Source organism: Python bivittatus, unplaced genomic scaffold, assembly GCF_059951505.1.
Source record: "Python bivittatus isolate LINGU-HERP-01145 unplaced genomic scaffold, Pbiv_v1 ctg000250_np1212, whole genome shotgun sequence".
Classification (NCBI taxonomy): Eukaryota; Metazoa; Chordata; class Lepidosauria; order Squamata; family Pythonidae; genus Python; species Python bivittatus.
In genome coordinates this window covers 1,008,185-1,031,970 of record NW_028277057.1, presented here as the reverse complement: position 1 = coordinate 1,031,970, position 23,786 = coordinate 1,008,185, and the positions used below count along the sequence as shown (strand labels likewise).

Below are 23,786 nucleotides of genomic sequence, written 5' to 3'. Positions count from 1 at the left end.
TAAAATTGCTGTGAGGCTTCAATGTTTAAGGGTCTAAAAATGTAATTATAAATTATAAAGAAGGTCCAGTTGGTTAAATTTTAGTTTAAATTTAGCTTTTGTCTCCCCCCACCCCCATTTCTTTGTTTGGAACAGACTGACTTGTTGGGATGCGGTATTCCTCCCCAATGCCATTTAAAGACCCTGTATTTAAAAGCCTTCTGTTGCTGGTAGTCAGATTGAGAATAATTGTCCTTGCCCACGAGTTCCTCAGCAGGAAAAAGGTTGTTCTAAACACCTTGTAGGAATTGTCATGCACTCGTTTCGATTATTTGAATCTTCTGATGCTTATTAGTGCAGATAAGCCGTTCCCATGTGATAGGCAAGGAACTTTTCATGTGCCAGTGAAATTGATCACCTGATGATTACCTTCTGAGCTGAGTATCTGGCCAACCTGCTTTGCATGTAAATGGACTCTAGTTCACTCCTTGGCATCTCCAAAGGGTCTGTCAAAAACTCCAGCCAGATACTCAGGAGAGTGCCAGTCATTGTCCAGCCAACAGCACTGAGCTAAAGAACCAATCACTTTCCCACTTCCTAGAAAGCGGGAACCATCATTCAGTCACTCAGATCTAGTATAGCTAAGCAAGAGGAGCGTGAGATGTATGACCTTGTCATTTTTGCAATTGTTGGTAGATGACAGTGGCTTTGTTGCACATTCCTCAGGAAGTCCTGTGTTCATCTATAACTCCTGGAACTGAGTGAATTTGCACTTGCAGCTTGTAAATCTTTCTCCACAGTAGATCAAGCTAAGTGAATGATGAGAAGAAGACAGTGCAGTTTATAACTCAGAAAATGCCTAACGGAGGGCTAACATTTCATCAGTGAAAGATAGAACTCTGCGTAATAGTTAATACACTGTTAAAAATGGAAAGAAAACTCAGGATAGCAATTATGTGTTTTATATAGAAACATTTTCATTCAATTTTGGGTCCCCACAGGTACTAGGAATTCCATGCAAATTAAAATAATAAAACACAATCAGTTTTAAATACACATAGTGCAGAGTAAGAGCTTTAAAAAGCCTACTGAAGGGCAAAGGTCTTCTGTGTTTTGAAGGGGAGAAATACCAGCAATGTTGTTTGTATGAGGGGCAGAAAATCCCACCGTCAAAATCACAGTGTTGTTCAGCGTCAATGACAATGCTGGGAATTTACCATAGAGGCAAATTGGAAGCTTGTGCAGCTGTCTAAGCCCCAAAGTAGCATGGTCCACGCCTAGTTTGGGATCATTGGAAGCGTCTGTCCGGTATTCAAGAATGTATCTATGTAGAGCTCAACCATAGCTTCTGATTCAGGCTTACGTAGATAGGAAAGAAACCAGAGCTCCTAGTTTACATGTCTCAGTAAATGAATCATGTAAGGAGCTTCCACTGTTGTTTAGCCACTTCATTCTTGCTCGTTTATAGTAAGCCAGAATTCTCCTGGCTTACTGTGTTGTGTGAATGCAGTCATGCCACCATCTTTATTTGGTGGGTGGGGAGATAAGCTTTGTGAGAATAAAGTGCTTGGCTTCATTAGGACTACATTGGCTGATTGCTCTTTTTGGTTTCAGAATCCATGCGGAATTCCAACTGAATGAGCCTCCAGATTTCCCATTCTGGTTTTCTCCTGCCCAATTCACAGGCTACATTGTCCTCTCAAAGGACTCCTCCCATGTTCGAGAGTTCAAGCTGTTTGTCCCTAATAACAGGTAAGTGTCTCCAATTTCAAGAAGCAAGCTTGCAGTTGGCTTCAGGTTCAAAGCATGCACACTTAATACATCATTAACAAATTAACGTTCTTCTACTTTAAGACCGTTTGCAATAAGCATTTGGGTGTAATTTATTTTCAGATCCAGAATAGGCCTGGTTTAATTTCAGTTCTTAGCAAGCTTAAGGCCAAAAGATTATCACTTCCCAACTGAACTAGGAGGTTCTGTTCTGTGGTCTTCTTTGGATCAGAGTTCACTGCCTTATAGTGACCAACATATAGTTTATGTTGTCATGTTTTCTTAAAAAGACACAGTAGCTGAATGTATATCATGTGCTAAGCCAAAATCAAATAAACCACATTATGGTAGCATGTGGTGTGAAGCTAGCCACTCAGTCAGGCAACTGAGTGGTCTTATCAACATTGGCAGTGGTGCTGTCTATGTCAGTCAAGAATGTTTCCAGTCCCACCAGGGGTTGCCAGGAGATAAGCCTGGAACTTCCTGTCTGTAGAGCATGTGCTTTGGCACTGACATTTTGCCAAAAGAAGATGAAGTTTGGGGAGGGATCAGATTCTGGAATATCCACATGACTGTTAGCCTTTCAGGCAAGTTGCAACAATTTACTTAACGGGAGCTTGTCTTGCTGTCAGTGTATTCCATATATTTCTGAATACTGTGTCTGGTAATTGCCCTCTTCCCTTTCTCATGTGTACCCTGTTTCATATGAATGAAAGTTTCTGGTCTTTCTGAATACAGCTTTCACGTTTCTAATGATGCCAATTTTTTTCAACAGGTCTCTCAATGTAGATATGGAATGGCTATACGGTGCCTTAGAGAGCAGCAACATGGAGGTGGATATAGGATTCTTACCTCAGGTCTGTAGCAAGAATCCTACATGGACTAATCCTCCATGTACACATATAGACCTTCTTGTTTCTTCTTTTTCAGTTAACAATGAGGACATTCAATTTTTTCCAATCTAGTCTTGACCACCTTTCCAGAAAATGCTGGCTAAGAAATTCGAGAGTTCTGTTCCAGCTGTCACATAGTGGCTGCACTTAGACTTATGTTTAGTGTAGCTACTGAAATAACCCATGTTCTGGGTTTGTAAAATTCATTAAATTATAAGTCAATCAAATGGACTGGGTTTCCATAGGAGTCAAGCTATCACTTTTTGGGAATGCATTTGCTAAGTCTTTACCTGACCTAACCCATACAAAATTCTAACCCGCAAAATAAAACCACAGCCAAATACAGTAGCCCAACCTCACCACTGAGCTTCAAAAGCCCAGTTAATGAAATCACCTGCAGAAGGCCAATGCCAAGAGGGTCAGGTACACATTGTTGCACCTTGCTGTTCCAAAACAGCGGGACTACAACAACGAAGGCCATCCTTTGGGTCAATGTTTGCCATACCTCTTGAGGGATTAGGACTCTAAGCATCCCTTCCTAAGTTGACCATACAGGATGGGAAAAATCTATTGGGAGGACATGGCCCCTAAGAGAAGTACCATGTTGGGTTTCTTAGGTTAAAACCAGGACTTGGAATTGGCTTGGAAACCTATTGGTGGCCAAGGTATTGGCACTGTGTTATAATTGTGGGTCTCCCCTGCCAACAGTTTGGCCATTGTATCTACAGCTGCAACTATAACTTTTGAGTCATCTTCAGAGGGAGACCCATATCAAGTGTGCTACAGTAATTTAAATGCATAGCAATAAAGGACTGAGTCACTATCTCCCAGGCTTCCAAGTCCAGGAAGGGTTGCAACTGGTGCACCAGCCTAAGTTGGGCAAAGCCTCCTTTGGCAAGGTCTTCATCTGATGCTCTAATGGGAGCTGTAAGTCCAGGAGAACCCCCAAGTTATAGCCCCACTCCTTCAGGGGGAAGTGCAGTCCTATCCAGATCTATCCCCAGAACCAAGCCAAGTTATTTCTGGATAAACAATATCCCTATCTTGCTAGGATTCAGTATCAGTTTATTTTGTTCCAACCAGTCCCTTGCAGTCTCCAGATGCCAGATAAGGATCTCCATAGCATTTCCAATCCAGCCTGGAGTGGGGATATAAAAGTGAGTGTCATCAGCAGGGTGATGATGCCTCATTCCATACTGAGGGATGTCCTCTCCCACTGGTTTCATATAGAGAGGCAGGTTAATTTCCTAGCTTAATTCAACCAACCCACGTTCTGAGCTTCCAAATGTACTCGGTTCTAAACCATTAATGGTTTAGAATTGCTGGTCTGCTTTTGCTTCCCATCTGTGCTGCACGTGCTCACTAAATGCAGTAGCCTCTTGAGATGGAACGAAAGTTGTAATTATGACAATTCTCAAGTACAGTTGCAAATATAAAGACAGAGGGTAAAAGCAGGTAGATATAGAGCTAAAATGAAACATTAAGTAAGGTTTATGTAAATGCTTCTCTAAATATAAAGGTCTTCACCAACCACTAAAAGGCTGTCAGAGGCAGGGAGTTTTACAGTTTAGATGCAGCCATCAAAAGACCCTTTCTGTTGTCTCCATTAACCAGGCCTCCTTCACAGCTGGGACACAGAGGAACATTATTATCAATGCTGGATTGTTTATTCACTTGACAAATAGTTTGGGGTTTTTTTGTCACTTCACCATTATTGTACTGCACTTACCTTGTTATAATGCTTTCTTTGTCATCTCTTGTGGAGATGGGATGCTATGTAAATTAAGTAAAAGCTCAGAATAAAATCAGCTTCATTGGAACAAGCTTCCAGGTGAGGTGATAGACAAATGCAACCAAAATCTTTTTCATTGGACCAAGAACCATCCCAGCCTTCTCCAACCTAATACCACCTTATGTGTTGGATTTTAACTCCCATAATATTCCACCCAGCCTGGGCTTTGGTTGGGGATCATGGAAGTTGAGGTCCAACATATCTAGAGAATGATGGTGGGAGACACTGTTCTAGGAGAGGAGAAAATGTATAGCACAGCTTTTGTGGAAAATTCTTTTTAACGTTGTCGGGTTTGGTATCCCAAAAGTGTCTTATTCCTTGTTGTTTTGCAGATGGAGTTGGAGTCTCTGGGACCATCTACCCCTTCAGTGATTCATGATGAAAATGGGAACGTGATTGACAGCAGAGAAGGAGAACCAATTCAGTTTATATTTGAAGAGATTTCCTGGCAGAGAGAAATAAGCTGGGAAGAAGCATCTGGGAAACTGGAAGTGATCATGTATCCATTTAAGAAAGTATGAAAAGAGCCTGACATCCCCTTAAACATGATTAAATAATTATGCTGATGCTCCAGGGAGGAACAATTAAAGTAATACACCTATGCATGCCATTGTGAGAGTGACTTAGCTTTGCAGTTTGATAACCTGCTAACAAAGCAAGCAGCTGTTTTATCCAAAACTCAGATATGTCAAATAAACACATAGTGCATTTTTTGTTACATGCTTGGAAAGACTGGTTGAAGTCCCAGTGGAATCGGGATCTCTTAGTACAGCTGGAGCTTTAATGGCTGCATATCCCTCCTTCCCCTTATCCTAAGTCCCTGATGCCATTTTGAAAGAGGCAAGCGATAGAAATATTTCTAGGAGCTTCTTATCAGCAGGGAACACAAAGGCTGTGTGTAACTGAGGAACTTGAAACAAAGAGTGAATTTATATCCTGAAGTATTAAATATTACCCAGTTCTTGTAACAGACAGAGCTGTCCCTCCACTGAGCTAGAAAAAGCCCAGGAGAAAAAGAAGTTAAAATCAAAGCAGGGAGAACTTGAAAAATTGAGTCATTTTAAGGCACTTGTGTGTGGTTGGCTCTTAAGACGAGGGAACGCAAGTACTTTTGGCTCAAGGGCTGCATCATGCTTTGTGCCATATTGATGGAGCAGTTCAAAAGTGGGAGGGCCAGGACCTGATTTTGGGGTGCAGTTGGGATTTGTAAAGGGTGAAATGGACACTGTAAGTCTCTGCAAGGCTTAGGTACCCTTTTTACCCTTTAACACACACCCCAACCCCCCAAGCACACCAAAAAGGCTGCCAGTTTTGGCCCCACCCACCCAAGAGGAGTCCTGAGGGTTGCAAAGAAAATAATAGGAGCCTAGAGGGCATGTTTTTTGCATGCTTGTTTTAAGAAGACCAGGTTTCCTTTAAGAAAGCTTACATAGCAAGATTGGCCAACTTACAGGTTTGTGTGTAATGCCAGATCTCTTAACTTGAAATATATGACTTTCTGTTTAATATTGATTGTGAGAATATAATTGGTATCTGAGCAGTTATGTAAATAGCAGTCTTCTCAACATCTAACCTGCCTTGTCTGCATTGAGAAGCAGGATTGGGACTAGTTAGTATCTAAACAGGAAACCACTGGAAAATGCCAGGTTGTAGGCTAAGATGGGAAGTTGAAAAAGATCCCAGAAAAGGGCACTGATAAAACCAGTTGTGCACTGCTGCCAAGAAAACACTGTGAATGTTCCTAGGAGTTGAGTTTGATTCAAAGGTATGTTTACCTTTAAATAGCAGAGCAAGTGAACCCTATGTAACCTCAGGGGCTCTTTCTCTTGCCTGTGGTCGTGGGGAAAAAAAGTCTCCTCCCTGAAGATGCTGAAGATTCATTGTTCAAAGGAAGCTCCCTCTGAAATGCAAATAAGCATTAACAGCTTTGGAGAAGTGATTTTTGTCACAGCCCTGACTGGAGGAGGAACATCACAAAACAGTTTAGCCTTAAAACACTTGCTCAGAAAGTGCTCATATGACAGAGGTGATGTGACTTATCTAAGATATGCTGTAGCTTGGGGGCACCTACTGCATTAGGTGAGGAAACTCCTTTTTTCCCACAGTTGTGCATTATAGAGGGCACTGTGGCCAATCAGGAGCATTCTATATGTCTATATTTCGAATATACTTTAAAGAACAGAACATTTAACGTTTTAGCATTTGTAACAACTAATACATGAGCCAGATGTCCCAAATTACGGGTACATTCAGTTCCTCCTTTTGTTTTCAGGTTTCCTACTTTCCCTTCACCCAGGCTTTTGAAAGAGCCAAGTCTGAGGGTAAACTTGTTCATTCAATACTCTTGTGGGGAGCACTGGATGACCAGTCATGCTGAGGTAAGGGCTGAATTTGACATTGGGGTGTTTTTTCAAAAGAGTTTGTCAGGAAATCCAAGTTATCTTTTTCTCTTTCCTAAGATGAATATGCTAGAGGTGCTTAGTGAGAATATTAATAGCATTTGCGCTAAGCATAATCTGTTTGTTGTTTTAATACCCTTTTAACTCAGTAGCTTATGAAACCCACATTTTGCAAAACCTCTATAAATCTGCTTTTATTTGTTAAGGGTCTTGTGCTAGGTTGATTTTATATAACATCTCAATAAGTCTATTGCAGTGTTTCTCAACCTTGGCCACTTTTAAGAGGGGTGGACTTCAACTGGCTGGCTGGGGATTTCTGGGAGTTGAAATCCACCCCTCTTAAAAGTGGCCAAGGTTGAGAAACACTGGTCTTAAGTACTTATATTGAGCAGAAGGAAGCTCTGCTCTGAAGAGCTTACAAAGTAAATTGAGACCAGGCACAATGATAAAAGATGTGAACAGAGATAGGAAAAGGAGATGCAAGGATAGAAGGGCATATATTCAAGCAATTATAAACAAACCACATTTTGGCATAGTATGTTGTTTAAACTCAGTCTGCGTATTATCTCAACTGCTGCTAGTGCCTCCTTTCTGCTTCTCTTGGCAGCCACTGGTATTATACTGAACGCCAAGCCCTAGGATGATCCTGCACAAAGACTTTGCTCCAAATTACCCAACCAAGCCAATTCAGAATGACTTGCATTAAGGCAATCTGAGCTCCATCTCCCTACTGGGCATATAAAGAACCTTGCCTAGGGGCCTGTGATGGAAGCGGGGAGTGACATTCCAAGCATCTCCTCAGCCCCCAGCTGGACTGTGTGAAAGTAAGGAGGAAGAGACTGGCCCCTCCCTAAGGGCTTGATGGTTATAGTTGCTCTCGTTGGGGAATTAGAGTTAGTCTGGCGAGATTCTGTCTATTAGGTGTTAGCTAATAAAGAAGCTGAGCTGATTTCCGGACTGTCTTGTGCAATTCTTGGGCTGAACCTGACATCAATCCCTAATAGACAGAATCTCGCCAGACTAACTCTAATTCCCCAACGAGAGCAACTATAACCATCAAACCTTTAGGGAGGGGCCGGTCTCTTCCTCCTTACTTTCACAGTCCAGCTGGGGGCTGAGGAGATGCTTGGAATGTCACTCCTCCTCCCTGTAACCTTGAAGCTCCATTCCAGAATCCTCCCCACTCATGCCTTCCATCACAGGGCCCTTCTGACTGTACCCACTTATGCCTAGATTCTTGGGCTCTTAAATAGCCAAGCCAGTGGGTTCGCAGTAGGACCAACATAATAGATATTCCAAGAGATGAGTGATAAGTGGGGAATGATTATTACCAGATTTACTTACTTAAAGATTCAGAAATCTGCTCCTAAATGGTCATATGTTCATCCAAAGATTTCACTAACCTCTTTTGTTCCTCCTCTTTGGGCAGGTTCAGGGCGAACTCTCCGGGAAACTGTCCTGGAAAGTTCGCCCATCCTCGCATTCCTGAATGAGAGTTTCATCAGTACCTGGTCGTTGGTGAAGGAGCTGGAAGATTTACAGGTAAGGTGCTATTTAAATTCAGGAGTGAGACAAGATGGAATAGGTAGCTTGAGAAGACAGGGAAGAGTTCACATAAGATGAGCCTTGCTCTCTAAGATCACGTTCTGTCTACTCCTTCTATTCTTACGATGGCCAGTATTTTATTCTTCTTTGGATGCTTCTGGGACACTTTCGAGCAAGACACAAAAGCAGAAGTAGTGCCCTGCTTCTGTTTCTCAGCACTGAGTACTGGCGAGCAAATTGCCTCTGATCCTTTAAGTAATACAGACCGCCTCTCCCTGATTACATCATCCGTCCCATTAGATCTGGCAGGGAAGGTATGCTACATGTTCCACCGGCCAGGGACTTGCATTTGGTGGGTCCCAGGCCTTCTCTGCCGTGGCTCCTTCCTTGTGGAACATTCTCCCTCCTGAAGTGAGGCTCACCCCTTCCCTGCTATCATTTAGGAAGTCCCTCAAGACCTGGTTATGTCATCAGGCCTGGGGGTCTTTGGAAACTGGAGACATTCTTAGATGGCTCCAATATGATTGATATTCTGCTCTCTCCATGGGGTTTGTATATTTTAAAATTTTTGATAATATTTTCATTTTAATTATTACTCTTTATCTTTTTATAATGATTGTTTTTAGACACCCTAAGAAGCTAGAGCTCCCCAACTGAAGAATTTGTCTTTGCTTAGGAATGAAATCTACTGTAAATAAAGTTATATATGATATATGTGTCATTTTTAATATTGGTTATGCCAACTCTGCTACATGGGCAGGGCTCTACAAATGAATTTGTTTTTATCTTTCAAGAAACAAGTCCTCCTCTCCCTCTGCTCTTGCTCATTCCCTTCTCAACTCCTTACAACAAAGCTTGTGAAACAGTGGTCATGCAGATGTTGGTGAACCACAGCTTCTAGCCTCCCTCATTCTGGCTGAAGCCACCAGAAGATAGAGTTGAACAACATCTGGAAGACAGTACAATACACAGAATAAAGCAAGAAGCAAACAATTAGGAAATACTGTAATAATCTGTAATAATATTTCATGGTTTTTAGATCTTGATGCAAGTGTAGACTTTAATCTCATTTTTAACTAAGATTTGTTTCTATTTGAACCAAACGAAGGGCATCTTACTAGCACAAGAAATGTTAAATGTGAATGTCTTTTCCACAGGGTAAACAGGAGGATGAGATCACCAGCAAACTTGCAGACCTGCATCTCGAAAAATACAATTTTCCTGTGGAGATTATGATCTGCCTGCCCAATGGCACTGTGGTAGGATTCTCACTCTGTTGGAGCTTTTCAATCACTTCTTGTCTATCTTGTATTTTTCTAAACCATGGAACCTTTTGGAATAATAGTTGTTTTGCTCTGACTTATTTGCAATAAGAACCGAACATCTCATGTACAGTTCTCCATCACAGATCTAAAAGCAGATCATTTAGAGCAATGCAGTGTTCTTGTAGCACTAAAGCTCCAGAAGAGTATTTTCTAACAATTGTTCTTTCTGTTCCAAAGGCTCAGAAATCAGCATTTACAAAGCATCTGTAGGGTGGTAAAAGTTGCTTGTCTTCAAAAATGTCCGCATGTGCTCTTGATGGACATGAAAATGGCAAGATCTTGGGCAGAGGCGTGGCACACACATACGCAGAACCACTTAAGCATTGGAGTGGATTAAAGTGAGCAAATTAGCTGAAATGCTCACAAAACTTCAACTTGAAGCAGGGAGGATTTATCACAAATAATCACAGAAACATTCATTAAAAAATTAAAGATGAATTATAATGATATTTACTGTTATGGTTCTAGGTATTAACAGCAACAAAAAGGTAGATGTTTGGTCATGCATGTATGTATGTATGTATATGCAAATAGTATCTATAAATATATCTATGTACCAGGGTCATCTATGGGGGAAGGGTAAAAAAGTAAAGATGGCAGCTTTGGCTGCATGATCAAAGCCCCGCCCCTTTTTATATGTCATAATGTGCATTAAAAAGGGCGGAGCTTTAATTGTGGCCATCATCTTTACTTTTTTGAACCCCCCATGGATGCTTCTGCCACATGCACGCATACCATAATCTTGTAGTACAGAATAAACCCATAAAAAGAAACACAGAATTTATTGACCTGACAATTATTGGATAATATTAAAGTATTAGATTCAGTCTAGTATCTACATGGTTTTGTAACAGAGCAAATCCAGCCACTATGAGCAGCATCGTTCTGTTTTTGGTACCTGTAGTCGTTAGGCTAACTATCTTTCCTCATCAACAGAGAGGATGGAACAACTGATCTTAAAATAGCTTACGTGAGGATACTAAAATGTACTCACCTTGTCATTGCCAAAGGATCAATGCCTAAAATTATAAGTGCTTAACAACCACTGTTCTCTAACTTTCCTTTGGACTGCACCACTTAAAATCTGGCCTCAGCCACTGTTGTTTTTAAAGACAGAGCATCCTTTGCCAAATGTGAATGGTAGAGCGCATCCTTTTGGATCAAACAGATCCAGGCAAGGCAGCCCCTGGCCCCCCTCCACCTTCAGTGGCTGCTGGGGAAAACAAGAATCACCCTACAGTGTTGGAACTCTGATTTCTTGTTTTGTTTTGCAGGTTCACCACATCAATGCCAACTATTTCCTGGATATTACTTCTATGAAGCCTGAAGAAATTGAGAGCAGCATCTTTAGTTTCTCCTCCAGTTTTGAAGACCCCTCGACAGCAACTTACCTCCAGTTCTTGAAGGAAGGACTTCAGAAAGCAAAACCATTCCTGTAGCCCTAACATCAAGAAGCAAACAAATGCCCTTCTATTGAACAAACACAATAATGAGAATTCTTGCTTCTTGTATTGGAGCTCACCCCTAACGCAGTATTGAAAAGCGAATAGTTATACGTAAATGAAAACTCTCCAAACCAGTAAGTGTTCCTTGGAAATATGAAGGTCCGATATCTGAAATTCCATGAATAATGTTCAGGAAGCTGCCCAGTTCGCTTCTTAATGATAAATTGTGGGATCACTCTGAAACTAGTTGTCAGGCTACAGGAGGTAGATCTTGGGAGACAGTGCTGTGCAAAGGGTGGAATGAGATGCCAGCAGGTCGGATTTCTGACTCCTTCGGGGCAGTTCCCAGTTAAAACTTGGTGTGTTGATTCCTGAATGGGATGCCATCATTTCTGCATCAGACCAGTCCCTTTCAGGGTCCTGAATGTATAGCATGTAGTCATGGCTTTACACTTTAGAACTCTTAGGTTGCAAAGTACTCTTTGGTGTCAGAGGACCTCAGGAAGTCATGCAGCATGCATCTTGAAGTTCAGAAACAGCAGGCAGGATCTGTACACGTGTGTCGCTTGCTGATGCTTGCAGGATCCCTTTGTCTGATGCTGTTATGTGGATCACTCCCTTAAACCAGAGTTCCCCAACTTATTACCCTCCAAGGTGCTGCGAATATAGTTCCCAGAACACTGGAGCAATACCCTGGCTGGGAATTCTGTGAGTTGTAGCCTCATCCACAAACATTACCTCATGCCACCAAAGCCTCCACGCTCCCCTTGACTATTCCTCTGGAGCCAGATTTAGTCCCGAATCCTCCATTTATTAATCTGTTAACTTTTGCCGCCACCTCAAGAAAATCTTGCACTGCTTAAAGGACATACAATACGGGGAGTTCCTGGGTTAAGAATGCCCGGTTTATGGACAACCCATAGTTAAGAACGGAGCCTACTGTAGCAAAATTTGAGTTAAATACACGATTCGAGTTAAATACAAAATGGTTCGAGTTCATTATGCAATACTACTGATGCAGCATTATACAATAATACTGTTCCGGCTTACATACAAATTTAAACTTAAGGACAGACCTTGGGAGTGGAACTCATTCTTAAACTCGAGACTACCTGTGTATGAACTGAATGCCCAGGAATCGTGTGCTGTCCAACATCAAGTATTTGGAAGTGCTTACTAATGTTTTCTGTCACAAAGAGAGAGCCCCCAAACACAGAATTTAACATTGCCACAATTGTGGATATCCTCTCAGTTGTGAGACGGTCTTTGATATGGGATTACACTACCCATGTTTTTTTTCCCCTTCTTTTTCTACTATGTGTTGTGCTGCACATTTATTTAATTTCCCATATTTCTAAATGCTTGATTGGGGGAAAAGACATTTGAATTCAGCTGAGAACAGGATCATTCAGAGATAAGCAATACATTCTATAACACGAAAGAAATTATATTTTCATTCTTTCCTGATAATCCCATGATAGTTACTTTGCCTTGTTCATAGAATTTTACACTAGATCCCAAATTATGTCTCTTATTTTTAATTCTTTTACCACATTTTTTCCTAGGATTTGTTTGGGTGTTTGGTTTTGGGGTTTTGTTACTGGAAAAGAAAATATATCGAAGATGCAATAGCTTGTAGAAGATATTTTGGGAATGAAGTAAGATTTATACTCCTATTGGGCTTGTTTTTAAATAATGAAAAAGTATTTTTCTAAATAAACATGTTCAATTTCTTGTTTAGGCAATCTGGGTGGTCAAGCCACCATCTGGATTGAAATCAACACACTGTAAAAGCCAAATTTCTTTTTAAAGTTTGATTACAGTTACAAAAGGACCTAAAGTATTAAGCCTACCACATCATGTATGCTCTGAAGGCACTTACAAAATCTTTAAATAGATGCAGCATGTTAGCAAGATTGTGGTGACTAAGGATGGCCTCAGTTTACAAGCAACAGCAGCAACTTTTGCATGCTTTTATTTTTGTTTACAAAAACCTATTTTTATGATTTAAATATTGCATAATCTAGGTCTTTGTTCTCATATGGTAGTTTGCTCTTGTTCATCTCTTGATAGTCCTTAATCAACACCATGCTTATGATCCCCCCCCACCTCCTCCTCCTCTTCCTCCTCTCCTGAATTTCTGATCCATTTGGAACATTTCCATATATCCCTAATTCTCTTCTTGGGCGATCCTGTGATCATCATATTCTTTCTACCTGGTTCTGTGGTAGCCACCCTTTGTCTTTGAGTTCCCTTATGTGTCTGTAGCCCTGTCTTAGCATCACATCTTCAAGGAAACACGTGAGGGTCAGTGAGCAGTCCCTTCTCTCTCCTGATCACTGGGGACATTAGTGAAGAGATGGCCTCTGTGCTTACAGTGTGATTACCTGCAGTGGAAAGCCATAATGTTTGGCAGAATCCTGCTTTGTGGGCTGGTACCCAACAGGTGGAGAGCGCCAGCCCAAATGGATGCAACCGCATCCAGAACTAGGCTGCGCCGCAGAAGAGCTCTTATAATGGCTGAATTCCTATGTCACACTAACTCAAAAGCAAACAAAGGACCTTGAATGGGTTCACACATTGCTGAAATGTGACAGTTTGCACACCAGGATTTATATATGCATCAGCCTATATTGGCTTGTTCAGCAAACCACTAACTGAACTCAGCTTATGTAGCCAAGCATTATACGTGAACCCAACTGTGTTGAAGTAGAGCTTAGATTTCTAACATTTGTAACTCTAGCTATTGGTACTAACAGTTGTTACTAACAATAGCTATTGTTGCTTTCGAGTATTTATTAATCTTTTAAAAATGTACTCATGCCGATAAGTTACGTTCCATGACCGAGAAATCCCACAGGCGCATCAGTATTATACTTAATTGGTATTCATTTGTGCATGTTAGCATAATGTGGGGTTTTACTAAGCCAGTTTTTCTTTGCAAAGATTAAAGCAGCAGCCAGAGCAGCAGCTAATTTTATACCCATGCAGATTAGAGGGAGCCATACTTTAGAACACAGTGCTGCTGTCATGTCTTAATTTAAAAGAAAAAAGAGAGCACGTCCACATTAATTCTGTAAATCCAGGGAGTGCCGCTTTCTCCAGGACAAGGGCCACGCTTGGCCTTTGAATGGAATATTAGGAGCCCCATTCCCAAAAGTAGAGTAAAACTAGGATAAAAACCACATTTCATTTACATTTAAATGTAATTACCATTAAATATGGGTACTTGGGGAATACTCATATTAATTACATTTAATTTTAAAAGAGCTTAGGGAGTCGTGTACTAACAATTTTCCCCTTTTGTCGCATAAAAATCGCAATTTAGTAATAATGTTTGAAAGTCTCGGGGGGCCACAGGCAAGGTTTTAAACCAGAGGCGGCAGCAGCTTGCGCATCTCATCCGTAAAAAAAGCATTCCTGAAATCTAAGATGTCCAGGATCCTTCCGAGCCCTCCAGAAAGAATGACAAATGTTTGCGCTGGTTGCCAGGCACTCAGCCTTTCTCAGACATTGCGCTTTACCCAGAGTTAAGGCAGTGGGACTGAGCAGACATTAAGGGACCCAGATCACTTTACCCCAGGAGGTTCTGCTTCCGTTGTGCAGTAATTGCCCCACCCCAATATTTGACAGACAGCAAGTTATACCTTAACTTCCCAGACACTTTCTCCTGCTTGAACGTATGAAACTGGCTTATATTAAGAGACAGATCACGGGTTCTCTTTGTCAAGTCCCCCATATGAAAGCCAGAGCGCATGTTCAATTCCCAGCATCTCCAGATAAGACTGGAAAAGCTGCTGCCTGAAACACTGGGAGCCATCGACAGTTGGCGGTTGTCACACTTATCCATGGTTAACTGAATCTTGGATTACTCCTTGTCTATACAACGCATGCATTATGTGATACTGGCTTTGTACGCTACACACGCTGAGCCAGAAGCAAACAAGCCAAGCACATTTCAGCCTAATGGGTAATTCTGCTAACACCAGACTAAAGTCGGCCATTGAGTTGACGCTGCAAAAGGCAGCCTTTACATTTCTGTGTACACAGACCAGCATTAATGCTCCAAAATCTGAGTTCTTGCTTTTCTACCCAAGATTCATTATATATAGATACTACTGACTAAGTCTGGGAATTGGGGAATACAAAGCAGGGGGTCTTCGGGGAAAATAATGGACATTTACTCCTGTTGGTGGTTGAGATGAGGGTTATGTAAGCTTTACAGGTATGTGCTAGAAGGTGACCTTCACCCTGCTGCAAACTGAATGCAGACTCTTAGTCCCACGTCTGTGTGCCCTTTTATCTCATCACGTACACACCTTTGTATTTGCCCATCAGGCCTTGTAAGGTTTCATATTCTTGGAAGCTTCTGGGCATTTCCTCCGACTTTTACCGTACTGACTTGATCCAGATTTGCTGTAGCTTTGTGCAAGCAAAAGGGAAATGAATGAAAACAACTAATGATGTTCTTGAAAAAGGACCTTCTCTCTGGAAAGTTATTTAAGGCTGCCAACTTTTATCTGGACCAAGAATAAGTTCCGTTGAACTCAGTGGGATTTATTTTTGGACCATTATGGAAAGGAAACACTAATGGGCACTTTGGGGTAACAGTTTCATTTATTCTATTTTTGAGCCCTGGCTTTCTTAACCAAAAAAAAAAAAAGGCCAAGCCTTTTCTATTTATCTTGTCACTATAAATAGAATTTTATAGGTATTTTGATAACTTCAGAGAGAAGAAAATGAAAAAGTTGGTTTCTCTCCTTGCTCATCTGTTCTTTGTGAGGGCCTGATCTTAAATCAAGAATGGGTCAGGCTTGATTTCTGACAGTTGATTGCTGGAGAAAAAAAATTATCACTTTCTTCTCTTCATTTTTTAACTATTCCTTTATAGATTCTATTTTGTTTTTGCTAAGTGTTTTTTTTTAAGGTGGTTTATTGTAAAATAAACTTTATTTGCATGCCCTATTTTACAGGCTTTCCCACCTTATCACCTTTCATGGTTTTTGGAGATCATGAGAGTTGTAGTCCAAGTCTTCAAGAATGGTTAGGTCAGGGAAAGGTGCTATATAACACTGAGAATGTTTCAGATCTAATCAGTGTTACTATTCATAAAATTATATTAGAATAGCTGTGTTGGACAGATTTTTAATAATGGTCAGAAGAGGTCTGTAAAACAAGTTGAAGTCAAAATGTTCCCATCACAGAACTCCCCATTCTGATCTTACAGAGCGTGTTCCAATATCCAAACGATTTATTTTTTAGTTAGAAAGTTTTGGCTTCAAAACATTTAACATTTTACACACCTCTATTTGTTACTGAATATTGAAGAAATATTAAGGAAAAAAATCAGGAAACATTGTCAATAATGTGCTAGTCAATGTATTTTTAAACAGCTATATATTTTTTAAGATTTAACTTGCTCATAATTCATATACATATGTGGTCTGAACCAGTGGCCCTATTCTTTCTTCAAATCGCAAGTATATTCTGTTCGTTTTGAAACTGAACTGACTTATTTGACTATGTGATCATAATTTCAGACCTCACTTATTAAATTTCCAAGCGCACAGTGCAGATTTATTTATACCACCGTATCACCCAGTTTGACTACCATAGCCCAGTGTTATAGCAAAACTTCATGGATTTATTCTTGTATAAAACATTGCCAGCATTGCTGCTGGTAGCAGCACAGCTCACTCTTTTGCATAATAAAAATTGAGAAAACCAAACGAATGTGTTTTTGTGTTTGGTGCCATGGCAATACACTGTATATTTGAAAAGTAAAAGGAAACATCAAAATGAAACAAGAACTAATCTGCCGGTGGAATACTGAAATGGTTGTGTGGGCAGCATTTCTTCAACCTGCTGGTGAGGAAAACCAATGTAAAAATTTTTTTTCTGATGCAAACAGAGGCCACTAGCTGTTCTTTTGCAGATATTAATTGCACAGAGTTGGCTTTGTAAACAGGTACATGAAAACACGGGGTTTTTCAAACTTTGTCAAGCCGTAGGACCTGTTAGTTAAAAAAGAAATGTCCTTGAACCCTTGATCTCTAGTGATAGAAAACTGGCTGCCAATAGAAGCAAATATGTGTAGCTCAGGGCTGAACTGTGGAGTCCTTGGGGTTCTCTGAGCTTGGTGGTTCTCTTGCAAACATTTCATAACCTGGCTAGGTAACATCTTCAGTGCTAGGACCTAAGCACTGAATATGTTACCTAGCTGGGTAATGAAACATTTGCAAGAAAACAACCAAGCTCAGAGAACCCCAAGGACTCCACAAAACTGGCTGCTTTTCCCCTCTTAGTCTCTCACAGAAGCCCATCAAGTTCTGGGGAACATGGTTTGAAAACCCAGCATTAAAACATGGAATGATTAGCTGGAATCTGAAAGAGTAGAACCTTGCAGCGTCATCCTGACCTGGGTCTGTGCACATGTGAACTAAGCTATGACACACTCCCAAGCCAGAACAGCAGCAACTACATCTGTTTTTTGGCTTTGTAGCCTAATCTTGTTCATGTTTTTTCAGCAATTAGTCTTACCTAGTTTATTGGATCAAAGATATCACAGCCAACATTTTGCAGCGCACACATTATTTTACCTAGGATCTCATAATGTAGATTTATGCGAAGTGATTTGCAACACTGAAAGTAACTAAGCAAGTAATGTGGCTTTGCCCAATAAAGGAGACTGAGTAACAACCTTGAGGTAGTATCCTCTGGGGTTAAGTTGACAAGTAGTTGTTACTTCCCTAAGCAACTCTTCCCTGAGGAGCAGCTTTTCAGGAACACTCGCCATACGTTCTCTAGGCTGGAGGTGTGCCCACCTGTAGGTATCCATTACAAATCACAATGATGAAAAATCCAAAATAGGCACCGCAGCGGCACAACGCCAACCCTGGCCTTTCGTACTTGTGTCCCCAAGGTTGGATGTCAGTACACAAGCCACGGGATCAACACTGTGTCTTCAGAATGCACATTTTGCATTCTGCGAAAGCCTGTGCACCACCATTCTCGGAGGGGGGCACCTCTGATTTAGAGCAATGCACGAACATCCCGTTTCTCATAAAACTCAGCTTCCCTAAGAATCCGCTCCTTTGAACAATGCAACGCCTGCGGGAACATGCCTGGAGGCCACGTTTTTAGGTGCCTTCACGCCAGGATTGAATTCAGACGCGCCAAGTGGTATTCAGGCCGCGTGGGCCCAGCCACTCTGGTTCATGAACCGTGGCTTGGGACTGTGGCCGGGCGGACACAACCCATTGCAACTCCACGTTTTCTGGCGCTGCGCAGCATACTGAACCGGGCAGCGAGCGCTCATCTCCTGCGCTTCGCCACAAAAACCCCAGCCGAGTGGAAATATCCAAGCTCGGCACGCTGAGTGAGCCGATCCCGTGGAAGCCCTGCTCATCCCTGCTGGTTCCAAGAACCGTGCTTGAAACAACGGTGATTTCGGGGCCAGGTACCCGGCCCGGGTTCCCTCCAGGGGCTCGAAGCGACCCCAGCCTCCAGCCACCCTCGGCGGCGCCCGGGCCCCGCGGCTGCCAGGCGCGCGACTCGCGTCCACGCGCCCCCGAGGATGCTCTCCGACGCTTTCGTCACCCGGGAGAGGGGCGGGGCTGGGGGGCGTCACGCGGCGTCCTCCCTTGCGCATGCGCCAGGAGGGGAGGGGGCGACGCCGGTGGGCTGCGGTTGCCGAGCGGAAGGACAACCCGGGAGCGTCGGGAAGCGGCCTTCGCGCTTGGCGGCGCGGGTCGTCGGGAGCGCTTTCCGTGTCCGGGTTGTCTTCACTGAGCGGCGGGGGCCTGACGGGGACCGAGGGCTTCATGGAAGCGGCGTTGGCAGCGCGGGTGAGGACCCAGAAGCGTGTCAGGGGAACGTGTGAAAGGGCGTTGGGGGCAGGAGGGAGTAACGAGGACTCTTTCTCCCCGCCTGACTTTATCAGCCTCCTAGGCCCATCCTCGGCGGCTGGTGAGAAATCAAAAGAGAGGGCTCCTGAGCGGGTGCAGAGTGCCCTCCTGCTCCCCCCGCCCTGTTTTGTGGAGACTGGCGGGGCGGATGCCGGCTCCCCTCTCCGCAGCAAAATCAGTCAGCGCGGCTGGGGAGAATCGTGGAGCTGCTGCACCGAAAGGCTGTCCGCCGCTTCCCTCGTGCGGCGGGGCTGCGACTCCCAGCCAGCCCCGGCTAGTGGCGAGGGCAGCCTGTGGCCCGTTAACTCGCGTGCCCCTCTGCAGGTTTGCCCCAAGGTTCGCCTTTATTGCCCTTACTTTTAACATATTCTCTCTCCATCTCTTCCCTTTCCCAAAAAACCCCAAATTAGATACCTATGAGGGGCATAGCTTCCAAACTGGAGAATCTGGACTTAGCACCAGTTTTTTTTTTAACCTAGACAGTCCTGGGAGAAACCTTTTACCTTGGCTTTTTATTCAATTAAAACAGTGTTGTCCAAACTTGGCCACTTTAAGATGAGTGGACTTCAACTCCCAGAATTCCCCAGCCAGCCATGCTGGCTGGGGAATTCTGGGAGTTGAAGTCCACTCATCTTAAAGTGGCCAAGTTTGGACAACACTGGATTAAAATAATAAGCAATTGCGTCTCTGCGTGCAACTCAGTCCCACCGTGTTTAAAAGAACTTGCTCCCCGATTAAGGGCACACAGAATGTATGCTGCTTCTTGTCATTAAAAATCCTTATACAGATATTTTATAACTGCGTACTCAAGCTTTTAAAGATCATTACATTAGGTAGATTAGGCTTTAAAGGTGTTTAAGGATTGAGGATATGGTGCTGTAATAAGTAATGTGTTAATCCTTAAAATGTTCTTTGGTTCTTTCTGTTTCATTTTGCTATGTGGTGAAGTAGCATGTGAGACCAGAAAGAGGATTATGGGGTGGGGGTATGTCTAGAGCAATATTTGTAGAAAGTGGAAAATTGATAATAAGTTATTAGCGTTCTAACTTTTTAGGACAAAGCTTTTCTACAGCTATTCATCTCTCTCTCTCTTTTTGGACAGTTCTTAAGTTTCCCATAGAGAGCAAGCTGTTGACTCCACCTTGTGTTCCTTGGAAGAGGCTTCAACTGCATTCAGTGGGTTTTATTTCCAAGTAAGTGTGCTATAATGGCAATTTTTTCCCCTTAAATGAAAATACTGGTGATTGGAGCAGGGGTTTTTTTTCCCCCAGAATGCTTAAACCTGAGACATAGTTACTGGCTTTTTTCTGGATTGAAATTGAAGCACTGAAAACATTTTCTCTGTTGTCTCCCCAAACCACAGACAGCGATGCTTGTAAAATCAATACAAATAGTTACTGTTAATAATGACACTACTTATATTTTGGCTGAATGGTAGAGAAAATGCTACAGGGGGCCTCCCATTTCCCAAATGTACACTGGTGCATACCTTCAGTGTGGTGGCTTAGGTCTTCAAAGCATATCAGCTCCTTTCTTGGTTTAGTTTGTGAGTTTGTAATAATAAGCAGATGTGTGTGTGTGTGTGTGTTTATTAAGTTTATTATCTGTTTTACTTATTTGTTTTAAATTGTAAATGCCTTCCATTCTGTTTTTGTGACTCAAGTTAGCGAGCTAACAAATCTGTCCACATAACATTCCATATAATAATTAAAACCATTCCAACATTCTTGATGTATAAAACTCTAAAATATCCCATCTTCTGAAAATTATTTTTGAGTAACATTGAGTGTGGGAATTTTAGTACATCTCTTTACCTTGTAGGTATAAGAAAACTCCCTGCCCCACCCAAATCTTTTCTTTTGCATTTAGCTACCCAACTACTGAACTGCTTTCTTACTGTCTTCACACAACACAGTTAACTAGGTCAGTTACAAACCTTTAATTAGTTTTAACCTTGGGTAGTATTGGGAGAAGTGACAGGAACCTATCCTGCTTTGTTAATTATTTAATATTATGGCAATCCAAAAAGTAGGTTGATTCAGTAAGCAGATTAAGTGTATTATGTGAATGTATCCTTTGCCTAAGTCAGCCGTCCCATACTGATGCCCTCAAGAATTTTTGGCTATTAATTTCAGCCAGACATATATGCAGGTTATCTGAATGAGACAACTAATCTAACTGGAGATCATTTGTTATTAGTAATTTTGTTGGTATACAGTCTTTCTGAGTCTGGCGTGTTATATAAAATGAAGTATAGCTGCTAGCTATAACACTGAAAGCATCCTAATAAAAACTAAAAGAATATAAAGGTATACTGATAACAGGCACTTATTTAAGAAAGAATTTGGTCCTATCACCTCAGAAATGCCAGGCTAGATAGAAATGTTTTTAGTTCTTTTCTAAAAGTTGGAAATATTGTGGAGACACTACACATCTCCAAATAGGAAATGTCATAATTAGGATATCGCCATCAAAAATACCCTATTTTGATTCACCATATTGTGGAGTGTAACCTCAAAACCACAGGTAGAGTCTTCCGGGCTGTTCTTAACACATCAGTGAATATAGGAGAGATACAGATAGTCTTCCAGTTATGACGGCAATTGGGACCAGAATTTCCATCACTAAGCAATGTGATTGTAAAACGTGATGTCATATGACTGCATTGCTTAGCAACAGCAATCCCGGTACTCCTGTTTGCCATTGTAACTCCAAGACTGTGTGGGTCGTTAATTGGGAAGAGGCGGGAGTCCCAGGCAAGCAGGCCGGTGGGTGAGAGCTGCAGGTGAGAGCTATTGGTGGGGAGTGGGTGCTAAGGAGCGCAGGCAGGTGCACAAGTGCTGCCAGGGGGGGCGCCACAGGTAGGTGCTAGGGAGCACAGGGGGGTGGGCAAAAAAGGGGCAGAAGTGACTGGGAATCTCCAGCCAGCTTCCCCATTGACTTTGCTCATGGGAAGCTGGCAGGGAACATCGGAAATCAAGCTCATGTGATCACGGCTTGCTGTCTTTCTCTGTCTCTTATTTAAAATAAAAGTGGAAAGTAGAGGGGTTTTTTTTACACAATTAAGTTCTATAATCTGAATTCCACCACTGGTAATGGTCTGTAAGAGGAGAACAGAGCAGTCACAGTAGTGATGAGACACAGAGCATAATGCCACCTCCACCAGACAAAAGCTTGGGTCCATTTACGGTGGTGGAACTAATTACATTGAAAATCTCTAAAATAAATTCACAAAATGTCTTCCATTTGTTTTCTTAACTGTGTATTTGCTAATGATGCATTTTGCTCATTTCTGCTCCAAAAGAATGTGTCTTTGCATTAAGCATTATAAACTTTGTATGTGGTTGTTGTTGTTGTTTAGTCATTAAGTCGTGTCCGACTCTTCGTGACCCCATGAACCATATTGCGCCAGGCCTTCCTGTCCTTCACTGCCTCCCTGAGTTTGCTCAGTTTCATGCTCATTGCTTCAGTGATGCTATCTAACCATCTCATCCTCTGCCGTCCTCTTCTCCTTTTGCCTTCAATCTTTCCCAGCATCAGGGTCTTCTCCAAAGAGATCTCTCTTCGCATTAGGTGACCAAAATATCTGAGCTTGAGCTTCATTATCGATCCTTCCAATGAGCAATCAGGGTTGATTTCCTTTAAGATTGACTGGTTTGACCTCCTAGCAGTCCAGGGGACTCTCAAGAGTCTTCTCCAGCACCACAGTTCAAAGGCATCAATTCTTCGGCGCTCGGCCTTTTTTATGGTCCAGCTCTCACAGCCATACATTACTACTGGAAAAACCATAGCTTTGACTATGCGGATCTTTGTCGGCAAGGTGACGTCTCTGCTTTTTAATATGCTATCTAGGCTTGCCATAGCTTTCCTCCCAAGGAGCAAGCGTCTTTTAATTTCATGGCTGCAGTCTCCGTCTGCGGTGATCTTGGAGCCCAAATAAATGAAGTCTGTTACTGCTTCCATTTCTACCCCTTCTATTTGCCAGGAATTGATGGGTCCAGATGCCATGATCTTAGTTTTTTTAATGTTGAGTTTCAAGCCAGCTTTTGCACTCTCCTCTTTCACCCTCATCAAGAGGCTCTTTAGTTCTTCTTCACTTTCTGCCATTAGGGTGGTATTGTCCGCATATCTGAGGTTGTTGATGATTCTCCGTGCAATCTTAATTCCGGCTTGTGATTCTTCCAGCCTGGCATTTCTCATGATGTACTCTGCATATAGGTTAAATAAGCAGGGTGACAGTATACAGCCTTGTCGTACACCTTTCCCTATTTTGAACCAATCGGTTGTTCCATGACCAGTTCTGACTGTTGCTTCTTGGCCCGCATACAGATTTCTCAGGAGACAGGTAAGGTGGTCTGGTACTCCCATCTCTTTAAGAATTTGCCACAGTTTGTTGTGATCCACACAATCAAAGGCTTTTGCATAGTCAATGAAGCAGAAGTAGATATTTTTCTGGAACTCTCGTGCTTTCTCCATGATCCAGCGAATGTTGGCGATTTGATCTCTAGTTCCTCTGCCTCTTCGAAACCCAGCTTGTACATCCGGTAGTTCTCGGTTCATGTATTGCTGAAGCCTAGCTTGTAGGATTTTGAGCATAACCTTGCTAGCATGTGAAATGAGTGCAATTGTGCGATAGTTTGAGCATTCTTTGGCGTTGCCCTTCTTTGGAATTGGAACATAAACTGACCTTTTCCAATCCCGTGGCCACTGTTGCGTTTTCCAAACTTGCTG

At 42.2% G+C, this 23,786-nt stretch overlaps 2 protein-coding genes across 3 annotated transcripts in view; both read left to right on the top strand.

Annotated features, from left to right (window-relative positions):
- The window catches only part of SELENON (selenoprotein N), a 30,524-nt gene extending 13,647 nt beyond the window's left edge, over positions 1–16,877 (top strand). The window contains exons 6-12 of the mRNA XM_088140935.1: positions 1,594–1,731; positions 2,525–2,606; positions 4,767–4,949; positions 6,707–6,812; positions 8,263–8,375; positions 9,536–9,637; positions 10,978–16,877. Of these exons, the coding sequence (XP_087997061.1) occupies positions 1,594–1,731; positions 2,525–2,606; positions 4,767–4,949; positions 6,707–6,812; positions 8,263–8,375; positions 9,536–9,637; positions 10,978–11,142 (889 nt within the window). The 3' untranslated portion in view covers positions 11,143–16,877. The remainder of the gene's footprint in view (positions 1–1,593; positions 1,732–2,524; positions 2,607–4,766; positions 4,950–6,706; positions 6,813–8,262; positions 8,376–9,535; positions 9,638–10,977) is intronic.
- Positions 16,878–18,807: 1,930 nt separating this feature from the next.
- Positions 18,808–23,786, top strand: part of MTFR1L (mitochondrial fission regulator 1 like) — a 29,864-nt gene continuing 24,885 nt past the window's right edge. For both annotated transcript variants that reach the window (XM_088140934.1, XM_088140933.1), the window contains exons 1-2: positions 18,808–18,995; positions 20,158–20,248. The gene's annotated coding sequence lies outside the window, so the exon portion shown is untranslated. The remainder of the gene's footprint in view (positions 18,996–20,157; positions 20,249–23,786) is intronic.